This window comes from Medicago truncatula, chromosome 4 (assembly GCF_003473485.1).
Source record: "Medicago truncatula cultivar Jemalong A17 chromosome 4, MtrunA17r5.0-ANR, whole genome shotgun sequence".
Classification (NCBI taxonomy): Eukaryota; Viridiplantae; Streptophyta; class Magnoliopsida; order Fabales; family Fabaceae; genus Medicago; species Medicago truncatula.
The window spans coordinates 4200811-4222648 of NC_053045.1; the positions used below are offsets into that span (position 1 = coordinate 4200811).

Genomic DNA, 21838 nt, shown 5'->3' on the forward strand with positions numbered 1-21838 from the left:
TTTTGCTGAACCAAAGGCCAGAAAACATAGTGCAAAATCGGCCACCGAGCCCTGAAAATCGGCCACCGATTTTCTGCTTTCAGAATTCCAATTTTGAGTCACTTTCACAACATTGTCTATTAAAAGCTAAAAATAATTTGTATGTTTAATTTGTATATACCTATAAGAGGTTGGAGGCGTTTATAAGGAGGAATGGGGAGATTTTTTTATTTTTTTATTTTGGTAAATAGAGATATCTTTCATTAACCAAAACAGTTATTACAAACTACATGGAATCAGAAAACACTAAAACCAAGAAACAAGAGCTAAGCTCAAACAAACAAAAAGAACCATTAGCCTCGCACCCGAATCATCAGAGTTTGCACCTTCTTGAATTGCAATCCTCTAATGTAAGCATCCATTTTGATTTGGTTAAGGAGTTGTTGAACAGATCGGTAACAATTCTGAAATTTTCTATCATTCCTCTCCTTCCAGATCATATACAGGGTCACACTCAACACCATTATATGAGCTTGATGCATACCATTGTTACTGTTACAATGAGACTGAATATATTGCAAAATAGAATGCCAATTGCTAGTATTGACCGTCATATTCATCCATCTCATAACACCTTTCCAAACAGCATCAGCATAATCACAAGAAAAAAAGAGGTGAGAATGAGTTTCATTCTCCTTTGTACACAAAATGCAAACTTGGTCACATTGGATACCTACTTTAAGCATCCTATCACAAGTTGGCAATCTAGCATGAATAATCAACCAAGTAACAAACAGACATTTTGGAGGGGCTGGATTATTACATATCATTTTCCTCCAACCAACCTTTGCAAAGTCACCTCTTAAAGCATTATACATTCTCTTAATAGAGAAATTAGCTTGTTGAAAAATACTGCCATCAACACTTGAAATAGTCTTTGCTGCACCAAAGACTTTTTTTATTACCCATGAAGCTTGTGCAGGCACATCCATGAGTAGCACATTCCTCCCCTTAGTGTAATATTCATGAACCCATTTCACCCATAAAACATCCTTCTTATTGGCCAAATTCCAAAGAAGTTTACAAATTGCAGCTTGGTTTCAAACTTTCAAATCAATTACATTCCACCCACCAGCTGTCTTAGGAAGACATATACGCTCCCAAGCAATAAGTGCTCTTTTGGAAGTGCCAAATTTTCCAGTCCAGAGAAAAACCCTACAAGCTGTTTGAATAAGTTTTAGCACCTTCTGAGGAAGCACAAAAACCTGACTCCAATAAGTTTGAACACCAAACAAGACTGATTTGATAAGTTGTAACCTACCAGCATACGATAACAACTTAGAATGCCAATTTTCGATTCTACAAATGATCCTCTTCACCAAAGGTTGACACTGAATAACAGATAATTTTTTGGATGACAAGGGGACCCCAAGGTACCGAAAAGGAAGCTCACCTTTAACGAGGTTAAACTTAGTGACAATAGCATCTTGACCGCTCATGGATACACCTCCCAAATAAATTGAGCTCTTAGCCTGATTTGCTTTAAGGCCAGAAGCAGCACTAAACAAGCTAAAAGCTGTGAGACAGAATCCACATCACCTCTAGAAAAAAGCAGCAAATCATCAGCAAAACATACATGAATTAAGTTCAACCTTTTACATCTAGGGTGGAACCGGAAAGCAGCATTTTTCCTAAGTTGTATAAGGCATCTGTTAAGATATTCCATACATATCACAAATAGATATGGAGAGATAGGGTCTCCTTGTCTAAGACCCTTCTTGGCAGCAAAAGGTCTAGTCAAATCCCCATTAACATTGAATGTATATGAAGCAGTAGTAAGACAAGCCATCACCCAATTTACAAATTTGTAGGGAAAACCCAACTCAAGCATTAAATGTTTTATAAACGGCCATTCAACCGAATCATAAGCCTTTTGAAGATCAATTTTCACCATGCACCTCGGAGAAATCCCTTTCCTGCTATAACTTTTGACTAGTTCATGGCTTTAAATAATATTGTCAAAAATCACCCTACCTTTGACAAAAGCAGATTGATTTTCACTTACAACACTATTTAAGACTCCTTGCATTCTGCTTGTTAAAATTTTAGAAATAATCTTATATATCACTGAACAACAAGCGATGTAACATTAACTTCTTTGGGGAGTAAAGTCACATAAGTACAGTTAATAATTTTAGGCATGAATCCAGTCTTAAAGAAATCTAATATAGCATCAATGACACTATCACCAATAATGTTCCAAGAGCATTTAAAGAAATGAACATTGTAACCATCAATACCTGGAGCTTTAGAAGAGTCCATGGAGAATAACGCATTTTTGACTTCCACAGCTGTGAACTCGGAGCACAACAAGTCTTGTTGGTGCTGAGATAACATAGGACCTCTTTTAACAATATTTTTGTCCACCATAGGTAATGAATCAACGGAACTACCCATCAATTTTAAATAGAACCCTCTAATCTCCTCCTTGATGAGGTTATGCTTGTCAATTCTGGTGTCATCTTCTGTTATGAGGAACTTAATATTATTCTGACATCTTCTTTCCTTTGCATAGGCATGGAAAAATTTAGTGTTCGAGTCCCCAAGCTGAATCCAATTAGCTCTAGACTTCTGCATCCATATCTTCTCCTCTATAGTACTCCACTTTTCAAGAGAGGACAAACAAACTTTTTCAGCTTCAATGAGATCAAGATTCATCGGATCTGAACTAAGCTGCCTTTGGACGTCAACTAAAGCAGTTCTAGCATCTTCAACTTTTTTGGCAATACCTTGAAAATGTGTAGAATTTAACTCTTTTAGATCTTTTTTCAAGGCTTTCAACTTGAACCATATATTAGTCAAGAGATTAGTATGCAAATTCGGACCCCATTTCTCTTGTATCAAGGCAGGAAAAAGATGATGGTCAGTCAAATCATTAATAAATCTAAAAGGAGTATTCTTAGGAGAAGCAGGACAAGACATATCCATAGATATAGGACAGTGATCAGATGCTCCTTTAGGAAGCACTTCGTCCACTGCATTGGTGAACTTTTGCAGCCAACTAGTATTAGCAATAAATCTATCTATCTTAGAATATATTCTATCTCCACTAGTTTGGTTATTACACCAAGTATAATAATCTCCGATTGTTCTCACTTCTGATAGCCTATTATGCAGCAGACAATCGGAAAAATCTTGAATCTCATGTTGAGTCACTGGATTACCATTACGCCTATCATCAACCAACAACACATTATTAAAGTCACCACCTATTAACAAATTTCTAGAGTTTTGAGCACTAGTATGAGCAATAAAATTCCAAAGCTCCTTCCTTTGTTCCAAGGTATTAAAAGCATACACAGCTACAAAATTGAAACACTCACTTGAAGTTAGATTAACCACTTCACAATGAATGGCTTGAGCACTAGAAGCAATAGGCTTGACATCCAATACATTTGGATTCCAAGAGACCCAAATTCTACCATTAGCGGCACTATCATAATTATTAAGCACTGGCCACCTCTTAAAAATCATACTAGAAATTTTATTAAACTTGTTAGCTTTAACTCTAGTTTCTACTAAAATACACATATCAAACTTATTTTTAAGCAAAAAGTTTTTGATTTCTTTTTGCTTGAAGGGCTTGTTACAACCCCTCACATTCCAACACACTAGTTTCATATCAAACCAAAGGGGATAGGGTCCCCGCCCCTTTCAGAAGTAGAAGCTTCACATACATGCAGTTCATCATTAGTGTTGACTAATTGACCTATAAAACTTTTCTGAATACTTTATTGTTTATGTTACTTTATTGCTTATGTGTGTAATTATTTTAACTTGTTTTGTTAGTAAAACTATGCTGCACAAGTAAGATTATCTGCACAAGTTAAGTAGGTTTATGTCATATATATGACATCAGCTAAGCATAGGCTGAGTCATTACTTAGTATTTGGCTATAAGTATGTAAGAAGGATGTATGGATGGTATGTATCAAATTTGCAGCATAGTAAACATTGTTATTGTCCCTTTCTCTTCCATTTTTTTCTCTAATTTCTGTTTTCTGTTTTTGAGCTTATTGCTTCTGCTGCCATTACAAAAGCTAACAGTGGTATACAGAGCAGTGTTCTTAGAGGCTGTGAGAAAAAGAAAAACACACACCCAGAAAACTTGTTAGAAATCAAATGGCTTCTGGTAGTAATGCTGTAATTACTGTCCCTCAATTTTCTGGGGAAAGTTATCACATATGGGTTGTCAAAATGAAATCATGTTTGAAGTCTTTTGGCTTATGGGATTATGTAGATGAAGACAAGCAGGTTCCACCACTGCAAGCTAATCCCACAGTAGCTCAAATGAAACACCATGAGGAGGAAAAATTGAAGAAGGAGAAAGCGGTTTCAGTTCTGCATTCAGCCTTGGCAGATGATGTGTTTACGGGAATCATGCATCTCGAAACAGCCAAGCAAATATGGGATGAGCTGGACGAAAGGTATGCTGGTGATGAAAGGGTAAGATCCATAAAGTTATTGACTCTTAAAAGGGAGTTTGAAATGCTGAAAATGAAGGAACATGAATCTGTCAAAGAATACACCTCAAAACTATCTCACTTGGTGAATCAAATGAGACTTCATGGTGAGGTTGTAGATGACAGCAAAGTAGTGGAAAAGATGCTGATCAGCTTACCCGACAAATTTGAAGCCAAAGTTGCTGCTATTGAAGAGTCATGTGATCTCAAGAAACTAACTGTTTCTGAGATGGTCAGCAAATTGACAGCTCATGAACAAAGATTCTCTATGAGAATGGATGATGTTTCTGATGGTGCTTTTCAGGCCAAACACAAGCAGTTTGGAGTTGGACAGAAGAAAAAGAACTACAAACATGGTGGTGATCAAAAAGGAAAGAACAAAGATGATGGTAGTTCAAGTGAATCTGCAGCAAAGGACAAGTTCCCTCCTTGTCTAACTTGTAAAAGAACAAATCACTTGACAAAAGATTGCTTTTATAAGGGAAAGCCCCAAATTAAATGCAATCACTGTAATCGATGGGGTCATAGAGAGAAGTTTTGTCGATTAAAACAAAACCAATCTCAACCACAACATGCACATCAGGTTAACTTCACTGATGAACAAGCCCATGAAGATCACTTGTTTATGGCCACTCATACAAGTAGCTCTTCTTCTAAAGATGTATGGTATGTTGATAGTGGGTGCACAATCCACATGGCAAATGAACCAAGTCTCTTCACCTCTTTGGACAAAGCTGTACAAACCAAAGTGAAGATTGGAAATGGAAAATATGTGCAGGCCAAAGGAAAAGGTATTGTTTCTGTTCACACTAGCAAAGGTCCAAAATATATCCATGATGTTTTGTTGATTCCAGATCTGAGTCAAAATTTGCTAAGTGTTGCTCAGTTATTGAAGAAAGGATATTCAATTTCCTTTAAAAATAATGTTTGTGTCATAATGGATTCAACTGATTCTGAAGTTGTGAAGGTTGAAATGTGTGGAAATAGTTTTCCATTAAGTTTGAATCAAGTGAATCAAACAGCACTTGTTTCCAAACATGATGATTCTGCACTATGGCACAAAAGATATGGTCATTTTAATTTTAATGCATTAAAATATCTGCAATCTCATGATATGGTGAGAGACATGCCAGAAATTAATTGTATTAATGATTTATGTGATGCTTGTCAACTTGGAAAAATGCATAGAAAGTCCTTTCAGTCAACAAATGTTACACGAGCAAAGGAAAAATTGGAGCTTGTTCATACCGACTTGTGTGGTCCTATGAGTGTGCCCTCTCTTAGCCACAACAAGTACTTTCTATTGTTTATTGATGATCTGACTAGGATGACATGGGTGTATTTTCTGACAAGTAAAGCTCAAACTTTTAATGTCTTCAAAAAGTTTAGAGCTATGGTGGAATCTCAAAGTGGCTGCAAAATCAAAGCTTTGAGATCTGACAACGGAAAGGAGTATACTTCCAATGAATTTAATTTGTTTTGTGAAGATATGGGCATTGTACATCAGCTGACAGTGAGCTACACACCTCAGCAAAATGGAGTTTCTGAGAGGAAAAACAGAACAGTTATGGAGATGGCAAGATGTTTGATTGCTGAAAAGCAATTACCAAAAAGCTTTTGGGCTGAAGCTGTTTATACAGCAGTGTATCTCTTGAATAGGCTGCCAACAAGGGCTGTTCAAGGGAAAACACCAATTGAGGCATGGATAGGTGTGAAGCCTTCAGCCAAACATTTGAAGGTCTTTGGATCAATATGTTATGTTCATGTTGTAGCAGCAAAAAGATCCAAATTGGATGATAAAGCTGAAATGGGGATTTTTTTGGGTTATGCAGCAAGCTCCAAAGGTTATAGAGTGTACAACTTGAAGACAAAACAAATTGTGATCAGCAGAGACATTGATGTTGATGAAAATGCATATTGGGATTGGGAAAATGATGAGGTTCAAAGAAGTACAAAATCTGCTGAAAGTGCTCATGACAAACAAGAGCACACAACAAATGAAGATGAAAATCAGATAGCTGAATCTGATTCCCTAATTCTAAAGAGCAAATCTCTGTCTGAAGTTTATGAAAATTGCAATTTTGTTGAGAATGAACCTTCTAGTTTTGAAGAAGCTTCATTGATAACAGAATGGAAAGATGCAATGAAGGAGGAGCTGCTGGCCATTAATAAAAATGGTACATGGGAACTCACTCAAAGACCTAAAGATAAAAATGTGATAGGAGTTAAATGGGTTTACAGAACCAAGTTAAATCCTGATGGCTCCATTCACAAACACAAAGCAAGGCTTGTTGTGAAAGGATATTCTCAAATGGCTGGAATTGATTATGGTGATACATTTGCACCGGTTGCTAGGCATGAAACAATTCGGTTGATTGTTGCTCTATCAGCACAATGTGGATGGAAGATCTTTCATTTGGATGTCAAATCGGCATTCTTAAATGGAATCCTGGAGGAGGAAATTTATGTTGAACAACCTGCTGGTTTTATTGTTGCAGGTTATGAAGACAGTGTGTATAGGCTTCATAAAGCCTTGTATGGGCTGAAACAGGCGCCTAGAGCCTGGTACAGTAGAATTGACTCACATTTTCTGCAAAATGATTTCAGGAGGAGTCAAAATGAGCCTACACTTTATGTTAAAAAATGTGGCAATGGGAAGAGGATTATAGTTTCTCTTTATGTTGATGACTTGTTGATTACCGGTAATGACATTGATGAGATTAACAAGTTTAAGAAGAGCATGTTGGAGGTCTTTGAAATGACGGACCTGGGATTGATGAAGTATTTTTTGGGAATGGAATTGCATCAGCTTGATGATGGAATATTTCTTTCACAAAAGAAATATGCTAATGATGTGCTGAAAAAATTCAAATTGGAGAGTTGTAAATCTGTTTCAACACCTCTTGCTGTAAATGAAAAACTCTCAAAATCTGATGGAGATGCTAAGGCAGATGTTACTCAATATAGGAGTTTGATTGGTTGTCTTCTTTACTTGACTGCAACTAGACCAGATTTGATGTTCTCTGCTAGTTTGCTTTCTAGGTTCATGCATTCACCAAGTGTAACACACTTAGGTGTGGGCAAAAGAGTGTTGAGGTACATAAGAGGTACTACTGATTTTGGTATTTGGTACAACAAAGGTGATAGTAAGATTGAAGGCTTTGTTGATAGTGATTGGGCTGGATCTATTGATGATTCTAAAAGCACAAGTGGTTATGTTTTTTCACTTGGTAGTGGTGTATTTTCATGGAATTCCAAAAAACAAGATGTGGTTGCTCAATCCTCAGCTGAAGCTGAGTATATTGCTGCTGCAGCTGCATCAAATCAAGCTATTTGGATCAAAAAGGTATTGAGTGATCTGAATCATGTACAAGAGGAACCAATTGTGCTATGGTGTGACAACAAATCAGCTATAGCAATTGCCAAAAATCCAATTCAACATGGAAGAACAAAGCATATCAATGTCAAATTTCATGCTATAAGAGAAGCTGAACAAAATGGAGATGTAAAACTGCAGCACTGCAGTTCTGAAGAACAATTGGCAGACATTTTAACAAAAGCACTTCCTAGTGCCAAGTTCATGGAGCTAAGAAGCAAGCTAGGAGTATTTCAAAAAAGTTTTAAGGAGGAGTGTTGACTAATTGACCTATAAAACTTTTCTGAATACTTTATTGTTTATGTTACTTTATTGCTTATGTGTGTAATTATTTTAACTTGTTTTGTTAGTAAAACTATGCTGCACAAGTAAGATTATCTGCACAAGTTAAGTAGGTTTATGTCATATATATGACATCAGCTAAGCATAGGCTGAGTCATTACTTAGTATTTGGCTATAAGTATGTAAGAAGGATGTATGGATGGTATGTATCAAATTTGCAGCATAGTAAACATTGTTATTGTCCCTTTCTCTTCCATTTTTTTCTCTAATTTCTGTTTTCTGTTTTTGAGCTTATTGCTTCTGCTGCCATTACAAAAGCTAACAATTAGTAGGTAAGAAAACATAAGAGTTTGAGGTAGGAACCATGGTAGAGTTTTGACTAACAACATGCTGTTTAGTGGCTGTTTTCCTCGGAACATTCCACTCAATGTCAGAATTTATTTTTTCAGGTTGCTTCCCCTTATCAACTAAATTAACTTGCGTCTTTGGAATCCAATCTTTCTTAGGCCTTTCTACAGGTTGGAAAGATTGCTTATCACACACATGACCAACTTGCTGACACTTCTTACAAAAGGATGGCTCCCAATCATACACAATCCTTTGTTCAAAACATTTTCCATCAGGACTTTCTACCATCACTTTGTATAAGAGAGGTCTTGTTACATCAATTTCAACCAAAAGCCTAGCATAAGAAATCCTCGATTGCTTTGAAGTACATTCATCAGCAAACAAAGGATTTCCCAAGGTACTACCAATTCGGCTCAGAAAATCTAGTCCCCAACATGTTAGAGGTAGGTTAGGCAATTGAATCCAAAGAGGAACCACTTTTAGAATCTCCTTCTGGAAATCAAAATCAGGTGCCCAACTCTTGACAATAACTGGTCTATTTGCTATGGTGTAAGGGCCAGCACATAAGACAGTATTCTTATCATCTAAAGAAGCAAACCGAACAACATAATATCCTTCGTTATGATAAAACACATCAGGATGCGAAGTACAATTCCAATGCTTTGAAATGAATGTATTGATATACTTCAATGATGGACAATCATCAATAACATACATAATAATAGCATTTTCCCATTTACTAGCCTCAGAAACAATGGCATCAGCATTTAAACAAGCAGTTGGCGTACCATGTTTAAGAACAGGGGCAATGTAAGAGAGTTGCGAACCATGCTTCGGCAATTGATTAGCTTCAAAATCAGACGGGTGTGGATTTGCAATAGTGTGATCCGGCATCTCTAATCGCCTAACTGTTGCTGAATACGTCAATGTCTGTTGCTTCACTACTGAACCCCCAACTGAACCTGAGCTCTGCAATGTCTTGGATGCCGTATCAACCGTAGGAACCGCGGCATTAGATGGAGTACCCACCTCTGATGCCCCCTTAGCAGGGTCTGAAACTCTTGTTGCTGCCAATTCCTGCACCGGTATCTTACGCGGACGACCTCTCTGCTTACCCATGGAGGTAGTTGCGCACGATAAACCCTCTTTCTCTTCCTTTCAACTTCTCACTATTTTTTCCCGGGGCACTGGAATGGGGAGATTTGAGGCAGGTAAAGATGCATAGTTTAAGGAGATTGCTGAAGTACATGTATGAAACTCACCTCACAGTTTGTTCTTTGTATGCAACTGTTTGCAAGTGAATGGAAATTAACCTTGTTAATTAATTGTTATGACATATGCAGGAAACGTTAGGGACAACATATTTTTCGTTTACTTGAAGAATTAATAGGAAGAGATAAGTTTTGGAGACAAAATTGATGGTTTATTCCACTATAATTTATAACCTGCACTCCATGCCAGAGTTTTTCAACTTGACTATTTGACAAGTCCAATATAACTTCATCTGGCAATGATTTCAAAGGGTAATGCATCCAACTGAGGTATATATTATGAAGCACGGACACTCCTCGGATTAGGTGTGTCCTGGTGTCGGACACGTGTCGTGTCCGACACGACACTGACACTTGTAATTACACTGAATTATGCGATTTTTTCAAATTATTAGCTGTGTCGGCATGTCCGTGTCTGTGTGGTGTCCGTGTCCGTATCTGAGCTTCATAGTATGTTAGTTCAGGTGGCAAAGATTGAAGTCCTTGAGGAAGAAGATCAAAACCATCTTGATCATAACTTTAGCTTCCTAAGTGTTGGCAGATGCATCCATATGCTTTAAACTGCTTCAGTCCCCTGCCAGCGGAGTAGAAGATCAATTTAAACATCAATTCAATAAAATCCACTTATGTGATATGCGTTTACACTATATAAATTGTTTATACACAGAAAGTTATTCTATAAGCGCTCACTTAAGTTGTTTATCCAGCTTCCAAGGTCTAATACAAATAGCATAAAAATTGATGAGATAAAAAAATATATAAAACTTACCGAAAATCCGATGACTTAATTCCAGATAAATTAGCAGATTTTTTGAAAGCATGTCTCCAAATATGCACCTTGGTGGAGCTATACATTCTTTGGTATTCAACAAATGCATTTTCATAACCCTTCATTTGATATCTTACATCTGCAGGATCTACCTCATATTTATTTGAAGGAGCAAGTAAAAGAAAATGTGACATCGGAGAAAATGACAGTACTGGATTTACGATACACACAAGTTAATGTAATGCCTGCATTGTTTGGATGTCAAAGAAAGCTTGAAACCCTACATTTAGGATACTGTTTCATGAAAATTTTCCTTTATGTTTTAAGAATATGATATAAGGCTACAATATCTAGCCATAAGATGTTGCCATAAACTGCAAAGTCTGCCAGACCTACCTCAATCTCTTGAAATTCTACTTGTGAACAAGAAAAGGGTTGTTCCCTTCAATTTCTGAACAATGCAAGGAGAACATGAAAAGGGTTGTGTTTGCGAATTGCTTGAAATTGGATGAACATTCTCTCGCGAATATTGTGTTTAATTTGCAAATAAACATTCTGAAATTTGCATACCAACATTTATCAGCTTCAGAACAGGATTTTCATAATAAGTTCAATGATTATAACGTTCACATTGAATCTTATCAAGCTATTTATGTGTATCCAGGGAGCAGTGTTCCAAAGTGGTTCGTGTATAAGACAACAACGGATTTTGTAGTCATGGATCTATCTTCTTCTACACCGCGTTCCCCTTTGCTCGGCTTTGTACTTGGTGGGAACTGGTTAATTGTTGGCATGTTGAAATTTAACATCATGATCTGTGATGTTGATGGGCAAGGTAATGAGGAGGACCATTTTGAAATCTGCATATATTGGCCATCTGCCAATATTGAATCTGATCACGTTTTTCTGATCCATGACCAACAATGTTCTTGCTACCTAAATAGCAAAGCCAAAGATATGACAAGGTTTAATATCAAGGTAACAACAAGTTTATCAAAGGTGTTAACATAATAGACACCTCAGCGTATCACAATTTCAGTCAGATTATGAGATTGCCTGGTTCTACTCGAAATATTTCAAGCGGAATCGAGATGTGATTATTATCATGTAAAATATATTCTACATTGTTATCATTGTGTGTTTATTTCCCTAGCTTTACTATCTTGAACCTAATTCACGGTATATATGCACTAAGTAGTTCTTACTTAGAATTCGTTTGAGTTTGAGTTTTTTGTATGAACGCAATCACACATTGTTGATAATATGTTCCGGCGGATCAAGATAAGAAAGCTCAAGTTTTAACCTTTTGTATTATCACAATGGAATCCACTTATTAAAGTCAGAGCATGGTCTATCTGATCTTGATTCAAAGGTTTAGACTTCAGATCATGTGACTGCGTTTAATGTGTGATTTCTTGACGGTGTAAACCGAAACTTACTTAGAATGCATTACTTTTATATTTTATTTACCCAAACAAAATCTTAAAGTAATTTGCCAACCAGAAAACAAGCATACACTTTTCTGCGCCTTTTTCCTCCTAAATTTTTATTCCCACCAAAACTCTCGAAAGGAAAAAACCGAAACGAAACGCGCCAAAATTTTACTATTCGTTCATTCATGGAAACCCTTCAAGATGTGGAAATTGGCAACAAAACATAGGAATCTTTGATATCGTTTTTGGAGGTAGAGTCTCTATCTATCTCTATGTTTCTCTACCATGATTTTCCAAAAGAAAGTTCCATTTCATGCATTGGTTCATTCTAAGTAGAAAGTGACTTGCTCATTAAACATCATATTTACAATTACACCAAATTCATAGTTAAGGAAAGAGTCACAAATACAACATAAAACTCACACCCATAACTCCGAGGTCTCGGGTTGGAACACAGGTAAAGAGGTCCAACCTATCAATATCGGTATTGTCAGTTAAGCTAAACTTTACAAGCTCGTGGTAAGAAAATAATAGTACTAATTGAGTTTTGTGTTAATTTTGATGAATTTTTTCTCTTAAATGATTTTTATTGCAAAGTTCTGTGGGAATTATCCCCATTCATCGCCATATCCAACCATGAATTTGGATCCTTTCAGTGTGTTTGTAGTTTTGCAGTGACAACAATGATTTTGAATGAATTTATTCTGTAAAATTGGGTTTACTTGTAAGTGAGTTGTATGAAGTGATTTATGTTTAGTACAAAAATGACGTTTTGAGTCAAGTTATAATTAATTTTAAAGGCAAAATCAATTCCTGCCACATCACCTAAACATGTCAAAATAAATTGAAAATTGATCTCCTCTATCTCTCTAAATGAAGAGATGAAAAATGATTACAAAATCTAAAAAAAAAGTGAAGGTTAATTAAGAGATAGATGGTGAGAAATTGATGGAGTGTTTGAATTGTGAGGATTCAAATTCATTCAACCACCATTATTAAATTTTATCAAAAAACTTAAAGGAAAGTGCATGTCACATGTTCATACAAATTTTGTTTTTGTTGATGATACACGATTCATACAGATATTTCCAGCATGTGTACTGTTTGGCAAGTCAACTTTTGCCCCTGCTATTTTATACCTGAATAATGATGAGATTAATATTTGTCTAATATACAAATCCAATGCTTTGCTGGAGGGTGAATGTGTATGAGTTGGAGAGAAAGGTCAATGACATTGCTTCTTCAATATGGGAGAAAGTTGAATCAGATCTCTAGCAGCCAAAACATTGAAGGTCAGAAATTGCTTTCTTATTGCTATGACCGTTAATTTAATTTTTTGTGATATTTTCTTTTCATTTTTTTCTGTTTCGTTCCGTTAATAACCTTGTGTTTCCCTTATTGTGACGTTCAAGGTTCTAGAGACAGAAAGATTGTTCGTAGTGCACTTGTTCCAATCCAATGGCATATTTGCCTTCTGGAGCCTCTCAAACAATATATGCTGTAAATACTCTGCTTATCAATTTCAAATTTGTGGTTATGAATTAATGCTGAAAATTTTCGATTTATCAACGAGACAGTATGTAATTATAGTTTTCAGTTCTATATTTGTAGATATTGTTAGAGCTTTAAAGTAAGACAAAAACTTTTTTGTGACCTTCTTCCATATATATAATGTCCTGCACACTTTTATGCAGAAACCGTTGTATAATAATACTAAAAATTTACTCTGCAGAAATTAGAGTAAACTCATTTTGTTCCTTAAAGTCAAGAATTGGGACTTGAAAACTTCGTCACACGTGTAGCTCGGAGGGATTTTAACCAGTAAACTTTTATGAGTTTTAACAACTTAGAGTTGCCTCTGATTCTGCTTCTGTTGATTTTTATTTCCTCAGAAGCAATACAGGCATTATGGAAGTAAGGCATTGCCGGATGGAATTTTCGCAAGAACATCTAACTCGGAAATGCGGCCATTATGGGACTTCGGTATAAGTCATGTATGTGAGATACATTCTGCTACTCACCCATTTATAGTATAATATCTCATTATAGACTCTTTATAACATTAGTCTTTAATTCAATCCTTCACTTACTAAAACATTGCTAGTTAAGTCCTAATCCAATCATCCTCGGAAATACCAAATATTTTTTTGTTTCTTGTTGAATTTGGTTAATCGGAGTTTCATTCTGGACCAAGAAACTGATATGTGACTTTGTATTGCAACTTTATGTATTGAATTTTATTGTATATCCTAATACTACAAGATTTGGTACATGAACATGTCAGAATGTGATTATTAAATAACTACAAAAGCTGAATTCAGCACTAAATTATTTTTGCTTTTCAAATTCAGTCTCGGTTTACATTGATGAAAAGGATTATTTTTTTAACTTCTAGCAGTTTCTTTGTATTTTTCTATCTATTTTTAACCATTATGTTTGTTTTATAAATTTGAAATCATGCATTGCGATAATGCAGATCAGATTGAAGTGTGAAAATAATGGGTGAAGATCCTCTCCATTTGGCAAAATAAATGGAGTTTGGCAAGTTGGAGAGAGATAGACAAAAAAAATAGATGGTGGGTCCTACCACTAAGTGGGTCTCACCATCATTAATTATATTTTACTTTTTTCAAGATTTTATGTGTCTTTATCTCTCCAAATTGAAGAAATGGAGAAACACATAATTTGATACCATTAATTAGAATAGTCTGTTTCTTATAAATACTTTATAGTATAATATTTTTATCTTAGAAAATATTCATGCCTATAAAATAAGAAGTGGCAGCATCTACTTCATTGGTTTTCTTTTTAACTTTGTTTTCTGCATTTCCTGTTTCTTCAGAGTTTCAAAGCACCAGTTAAACTTGTGGTCTAATGCAGGAGTTAAGATGAAAGAAATGGTCAATAAAACGGTCGCAAAGGTGATTGTTGAAGCTTATATTATATCTTCCGACTCACTAATGTTACCATAATTCTATGTTTATCATAAAATGTCACCAAAACAAACACTTTTAACTACCTGGTCTTAATGTAACAGTTGTAAAAATGTTGGTCATAGGAATCACATCACTGTTTGATAATTAAGTAGAAGCATTTTTTACTTATTAAAAAAAAAAGGTAGTATCAATTTTTAAATGTCGCTGTATTTTGTTTATGTTATATAGATATCATCTAAACTTTTCTGGAGAATCTAATACTTTTTTTTTTTGTTAATAAGGTGAAGGGTGTAGCAGAAAAGACAATGTCAAACAATTCTCCCGAATCAAAGTATGATGTTTTTGTAAGCTTTAGGGGAGAGGACATCCGCCACGGCTTTCTTGGTCATTTGGCTAAGGCTTTTCCTCAAAAGCAAATAAATGCCTTTGTTGATGACAAACTTAAGAGGGGAGATGACATATCATTCAATTTTTGAAGCAATTGAAGGATCGTTCATTTCATTGATCATATTCTCAGAAAACTATGCTTCTTCACGTTGGTGTTTAGAAGAACTTGTGAAAATAATTGAGTGCAGAGAGAAAAATGGACAGATTGTAATACCTGTTTTCTACGAGGTAGGTCCTACAGATGTACGACATCAAAAGAAGAGTTATGAAAATGCACTTGTAGGGCATGAAAAAAATTATATTTTGTCAAGGGTTCAAAAATGGAGACAAACTTTGGAAAAATCTGCTAATTTGTCAGGAATTAAGTCATTAGATTTTCAGTTAGTTTTTTCCTCTCCATAAATTTTCAATATTTTCTAGTAGCTATATATTTACTTCTTTCATACATAGATAATAGGTATGCATGCCGGCATAGCTCATTTGCTTCAATAGAAAAAAGAAATAACCTTTAAATGCATGCATATTAATTATATGTTTACATCCTTAAGTTGTTAGTTGTTATTTTACTACAACCTTTTTGTGTTGGGATTAATATGAATCTAAGTATTTTGAGGAGTTAATCTTTGATTCCCGATCGGAGATGCTTTGCATCCACCAAAACAAAAATGGCTTGATTGTTATTATTATTATGGTTTTAATTTGGACCAACATGGTCAGTAATAATTGTTTGTTGCAAGGTGATTACTCTTTAGGCACTTTAGAGATTGCTCACAGGCACCTATCCAACGGCAGTTAATTACCATTCAAATCAATTTTTAAATCGGTATATAGTAGTGATCTAAAAAGTTATTTGAACGGTAATCAGCTACCATTCGTTACTTTTGAGGTGCCTAAAGAGAAACCACCTTGTTGAAAGCTTCTATAGACGAAAAATGTAGGCAACATCAAACTTTGAACCCGTGATCCTACTAAGGAGGAAGGGAAAGGGAAGGAATGTTCCATCATGAGTGTTGAACCTCTAATTACAAACTTCCAAACAAATAAGTTTATAGTAGTGACTTTTAGCTATGGAGCACTGACACTTAAATTTAATGTGTCTAGTGTTTGACACGTGTCGATCTCCGACACCTACACAACACATATGGTTACATGTAATAACTTCTATATTTTCTTAAATTATTACCAGTGTCAATGTCATGTTCGATATCTATATCAGTGCTTCTTAGGCCATTAATATTCATATGTCTTTCTCTTTTGTTGTATAGGAATGATGTTGAGATACTTGAAGAAATCATCAATCTTGTGTTGAAGAGGTTGAGTAAGTATCCTATTAACACAGAAGGATATATTGGAATTGCCAAACCAGTTGGACATTTAGAATCATTGTTACGTCAAAAGTCAGAAAAGGTTTGTGTCATTGGAATTTGGGGTATGGGAGGTATTGGCAAGACAACTATTGCTGAAGAAGTTTATAACCGAAGTTGCTCTGAATATGAAGGTTGTTGTTTTTTGGCAAAGGTGAGTGACGAATTAGGAAGGCACGGAACAGCTTTTTTCAACACTATTAGCAGAAGATGTGAAAATCGATTCACCAAATGGGTTGTCTAATAATATTCAGAGAAGGATTGGCCGTATGAAGGTTCTTATTGTTCTTGATGATGTTCTATTATGTCTAAACTTAGTTCTGAATTCGCCATGAAGGATTTGGGTCCTCTAAGTTATTTTCTAGGAATATCTGTCACTAAACACACAGGTGGTCTTTTCTTGTCTCAAAGAAAATATGCAGAGGAGATTATAGAACGAGCAGGCATGTCCTCTTGCAAACCATCACCCACTCCAGTCGACACCAAGGCAAAACTCAGTGGCTCTTCTGGGAATCCATATCATGACCCAACTGAATATCGGAGTCTTGCATGAGCACTACAATATTTAACTTTCACAAGACCTGATATCTCTTATGCAGTACAACAGGTATGCCTATTCATGCATGACCCTAAAACACAACATATGTCAGCACTGAAGCGTATCATTCGGTATATTCATGGCACTATTGATTTCGGCCTTCACTTACATCCCTCCTCTGTCAGCAAATTGGTTTCTTTGCACTGATGCAGATTGGGCTGGTTGCCCGGACACCAGGAGATCCACCTCTGGTTACTGTGTTTATCTTGGTGACAATTTAATCTCATGGTCTGCCAAACGTCAACACACCCTCTCTCGGTCCAGTGCCGAAGCCGAGTACCACGGAGTCGCCAATGTAGTATCTAAATCTTGTTGGATTAGAAACTTACTGTTGGAACTACATTGCCCAGCCACAACAGCCACTCTGGTTTATTGTGACAATGTGAGTGTTGTCTATTTATCCGGCAACCCAGTCCAACATCAACGCACCAAACACATCGAGATGGATATACATTTTGTGCGTGAGAAAGTCGCCCGTGGCCAAGTACGAGTCTTACATGTCCCTTCACGTTACCAAATCGCTGACATCTTCACCAAAGGACTTCCGTTGCAACTCTTTGATGATTTTCGTGATAGTCTCAACATTCGTCAACCTCCCGTTTCAACTACGGGGGTGTATTAGAATTATTAGAATATCATTGTCATTATTAGAATATTATTGTTATTATTAGAATATAATTGTCATTAAATAGTCATGATTGTATAGCAAATAGACACAGAATCTGACATTGCATATGTATCATTGGAAAATCAATAGAAAGGCAAGGCCGATCATTCCAATAGATGTTAAGGAAGAAAATCAACTAGAGATTTTATTTGGAACTCTTGATTGGTTTCGATCTGATAGTAGAATAATTGTAACAATTAGAGACAAGCAAGTACTTATTACTAATGAAGTTGATGATATATATGAAGTTGGGGTACTGAATTATAGCGAAGCACTTGAGCTTTTCAATTTGAATGCCTTTAATCAAAGTCATCTTGAAATGGAGTACTATGAGCTTTCAAAGAAGGTGATCGATTATGCCAAAGGAATTCCATTAGTTCTTAAAGTTTTGGCTCATCTGCTTCGTGGAAAAGACAAGGAAGAATGGGAAAGTCAGCTGGACAAACTTAAAAGACTGCCAAATAAAAAATTTCAAGATGTAATGAGGCTCAGTTATGATGATCTTGATCGTTTAGAGCAAAAGTATTTTTTAGATATTGCATGTTTCTTCAACGGGTTGAGGTTGAAAGTGGATTACATGAAACTTTTATTGAAAGATTTTGAAAGTGATAATGCAGTGGCTGTTGGTTTAGAAAGGTTGAAAGATAAATCTCTTATAACAATTTCTGAAGATAATGTTATATCCATGCATGACATTCTACAAGAAATGGGTCGGGAGGTTGTTCGCCAAGAATCCAGTGAAGACCCTAGAAAATGCAGTCGATTATCCAATCCTGATATTATCTATGATGTATTGAAAAATGACAAGGTAAAAAATATTTGGCAATTTTAGATAACATTTGTCTTTCTGGTGAAAAATATTTTGATTTTCTTTTACATTAATGACAGGGTACTGATGCTATTAGAAGCATAAGTCTAGACTTGTCAGCAAGTAGGAAACTGAAGTTAAGCCCCAATGTATTTGATAAGATGACCAACCTGCAGTTTTTGGATTTTCGTGACATAGATGGTTTGGATCGTATTCCTGAAGGGATTCAATCTTTTCCAACTGATCTAAAATATCTTCATTGGATATGTTACCCTCTAAAATCACTCTCAGAGAAGTTTTCTGCAGAGAATCTTGTTATATTGGACCTGTCAGGTAGCCTACTGGAAAAACTTTGGTGTGGAGTGCAGATAATTGAATACGTGTCTTCTAGATTAAATTTACCTTAAATCAAAGAATTATAAATTAATTATGTAATTTTTTTTTGTAGCAGGATCTGGTTAATTTAAAAGAAGTTACACTCTCACATTCAGGATTCCTGAAGGTGATACCAGACTTTTCAAAAGCCACAAATCTTAATGTATTGAATATCCAAGGTTGTTATGGGTTGACAAGCATCCATCCGTCTATTTTCTCTCTTGACAAACTTTTGAAATTGGACCTAAGTTTATGCCTTTCCCTTGCACCATTTACAACCAATTCCAATTTAAGCTCCCTCCATTATGTATCGGCCATTCCCCCCGATGCACTGCCATCATCTTTTGGATTTCTAGGCAAGCTAGAAATCCTGGATTTAGTATTCACTGCAATTGAGAGCATACCGTCGAGCATCAAGAATCTCACAAGACTAAGAAAATTAGACATACGATTTTGCTCAAAGCTTGTGGCTCTACCCGAGCTTCCTTCATCAGTTGAAACTCTACTTGTTGAATGTGAATCATTGAAGACTGTATTTTTCCCTTCTGTTGCTCAACAATTCAAGGAAAACAAAGAAAAGGATTGAGTTCTGGAATTGCTTGAACTTGGATGAATGCTCTCTCATAAATATTGGGTTGAATGTGCAGATCAATTTGATGAAGTTTGCATATCGACATTCAGCGGCACTGTTACATCATGCTAAAAGCAATGAAAGCAATGCTGATTACAAAGATAAATTTGATTCTTATCAAGCAGTGTATTTGTATCCTGGAAGTAGTGTTCCAGAGTGGTTCAAGTACAGGACAGCACAGGATGATATGATTATTGATCTCTCTCCTTTTTTCCTCTCCCCTTTGTTGGGCTTTGTTTTTTGCTCCATCCTTGCCAAGGACTCCCAATTTTGTTACCAAATTGAATTGAATATCACTACAATTGATGTTGTGGATGATGAAGAAAAGGATGGTGTCAGTATCTTCATGTATAGGTATTTTTTCTCTAGTTTTTCAGATCATGTATGCATGATATACGACCCACCATGTTCACGCTACCTAACTAGCATAGCAAAAAAGCAGACAAGGTTTAAAATCAAGGTTACAGCAAGGACAACACCCGGCTTTGATAGAGAGAGACCAGAGGTGGAGTTAAAAGGGTTTGGCATCAGACCCATAATCCCCTTAAGAGATAAAAACATCGTTGAACAAATGGAATTATTTGATTATGTTAACAAATGGAGTAGGACTGTGCTTAGCATCATCATATGTATTTCTTTCCTCCGGCTGAAGATGAAGAAGTTGATTTAGACACAAGTCCATAGTTTGATGTAAGTAGTCGGTAGATATGGATAGCAGTCGAGTTATTCAACATTACATCATGCAACTGAAGATGAAGAATTTGATTTACACAGAAGTCTATAGTTTGATGTAAGTAGACATGCTTAACATTCGAGTTATAAAAATTACTTTTTATAATTACGATTATTATACATAGACCTAAATAATATCCATTGAAATATATTTGTTTTTTGTTCTGCAGTTTCATGCAGTGGTTGCAGCATCTCCAATATCCAAGTCAGTTAAAGAAGAATAACATAAGAGGATTGTAAAAGTAGATGTATGAAACTCAGCTCACAATGCGTAATTCTGTATATGCAACTGATTGCAAATGAATGGAAATTAATCTGTTTTATAACAAACAAATGTTTCTTGATTTTTCCTTCTTGATTAAAATTAAGGCTATAGGACGTGAAAGGTAATCGTAAGTTGTAGGTTATCTTTAACTTTCTTCTTTAAATGAGAACTGCTATAATTGATTAATTTTTCTTTGTAACACATGAAAGTCTAAGTTATGCTAAGTAACAAAAATTAGATTTGTTGATCTTTTTTCGTAACTAGATTCTTTAAAGGAGACACCAACATTTTTTTTGATAAAGGCTCAAGAAAACAATAAAAGGCAGGAGAGGGCCTGAACCCTATACAATGAGAGAACACACTCCTAAGATGCAAAGAAACTTCTAGCATTTAGCTTAAGCTTTGCTTGTAATCAAAAGAAACCTAAACTGCTAAACAAGGAAATGCAGCCAAGTTCACCAACATATTTAGCACTATAAAAGAGAAAGACCAAATATTGAAACAAAACAATCAAATCTATCCAACTAAGATAGAATTATCAACCATCCAAACATTTACAAATATTTGGGATTGCTTTTGATGACACCCTTTTTAGAACGAGTTTGTATGTGCTCACTATTTGTGCTTTGAACCCCTGTATCATTTAGCTTATTGGCATGTTTCTTCTTATTATTATTCTTCTGCATTCTTGACATAAAAGGAGTGAATAAACTTTCCTCCTCAATATCTCCTTCAAGGTTCTGCTCTTCCACATCACTCATATCCGTCTCTTCATCACCTAAGTCTCCCCATTGAGTTCTTAATATGCTTACACTCTTCATTGCAGCAGTACTATGATTGTTTACCTGGTCTTCATCTCTAGCAACATGGGCAGTAGCCGTGTCCATCTGTGATACTGCAACTTTATCTGCCAGTTGGGAACATCCCACATCAGCCTCTTTGTTTGCTTGAATGCTGACTAAATTTTGATACTCTGTTGAGGTGTCATCTCTGTTATTATCAGTAAATAAACTGTCATCAACAGGACTGGAGTGAGGTGCAGCTCCCTTTTGCTGAATGAGACACAACAAAGTTTAACTCAGAGGCATGGTTTAT

General features: G+C 35.7%; 2 protein-coding genes and 1 pseudogene across 2 annotated transcripts; 1 reads left to right on the forward strand and 2 right to left on the reverse strand.

The window, feature by feature from the left end:
• Positions 1–332: 332 nt before the first annotated feature.
• On the reverse strand, positions 333–1933 carry LOC112421354 (uncharacterized). The gene is made up of 4 exons (XM_024782857.1): positions 1639–1933; positions 1417–1555; positions 1101–1296; positions 333–989 (listed from the first exon to the last, which is right to left on the reverse strand). The coding sequence occupies exons 1-4, from the start codon at positions 1931–1933 to the stop codon at positions 333–335; spliced, it is 1287 nt and encodes a 428-aa protein (XP_024638625.1).
• Positions 1934–2103: 170 nt separating this feature from the next.
• Positions 2104–3513, reverse strand: LOC112421355 (uncharacterized). The gene has a single exon (XM_024782858.1). It carries the CDS (start codon positions 3511–3513, stop codon positions 2104–2106), a length of 1410 nt encoding a protein of 469 aa, XP_024638626.1.
• Positions 3514–12429: 8916 nt separating this feature from the next.
• LOC11420393 (disease resistance protein RPV1-like) lies at positions 12430–20901 on the forward strand (annotated as a pseudogene).
• The last annotated feature ends 937 nt before the right edge of the window (positions 20902–21838 follow it).

Excerpts from the sequence above, each read along its gene's own strand:
- LOC112421355 (XM_024782858.1), bottom strand. The coding sequence starts at position 3,513 with ATGATTTTTAAGAGGTGGCCAGTGCTTAATAATTATGATAGTGCCGCT.
- LOC112421354 (XM_024782857.1), bottom strand. The coding sequence starts at position 1,933 with ATGGTGAAAATTGATCTTCAAAAGGCTTATGATTCGGTTGAATGGCCG. Across the intron at positions 1,556-1,638 it reads TTTCCGGTTCCACCCTAGAT|CTTTTAGCTTGTTTAGTGCT; the intron begins GTAAAAGGTTGA and ends TCTGTCTCACAG. Across the intron at positions 1,297-1,416 it reads AAAGGTGAGCTTCCTTTTCG|GTTACAACTTATCAAATCAG; the intron begins GTACCTTGGGGT and ends GTATGCTGGTAG.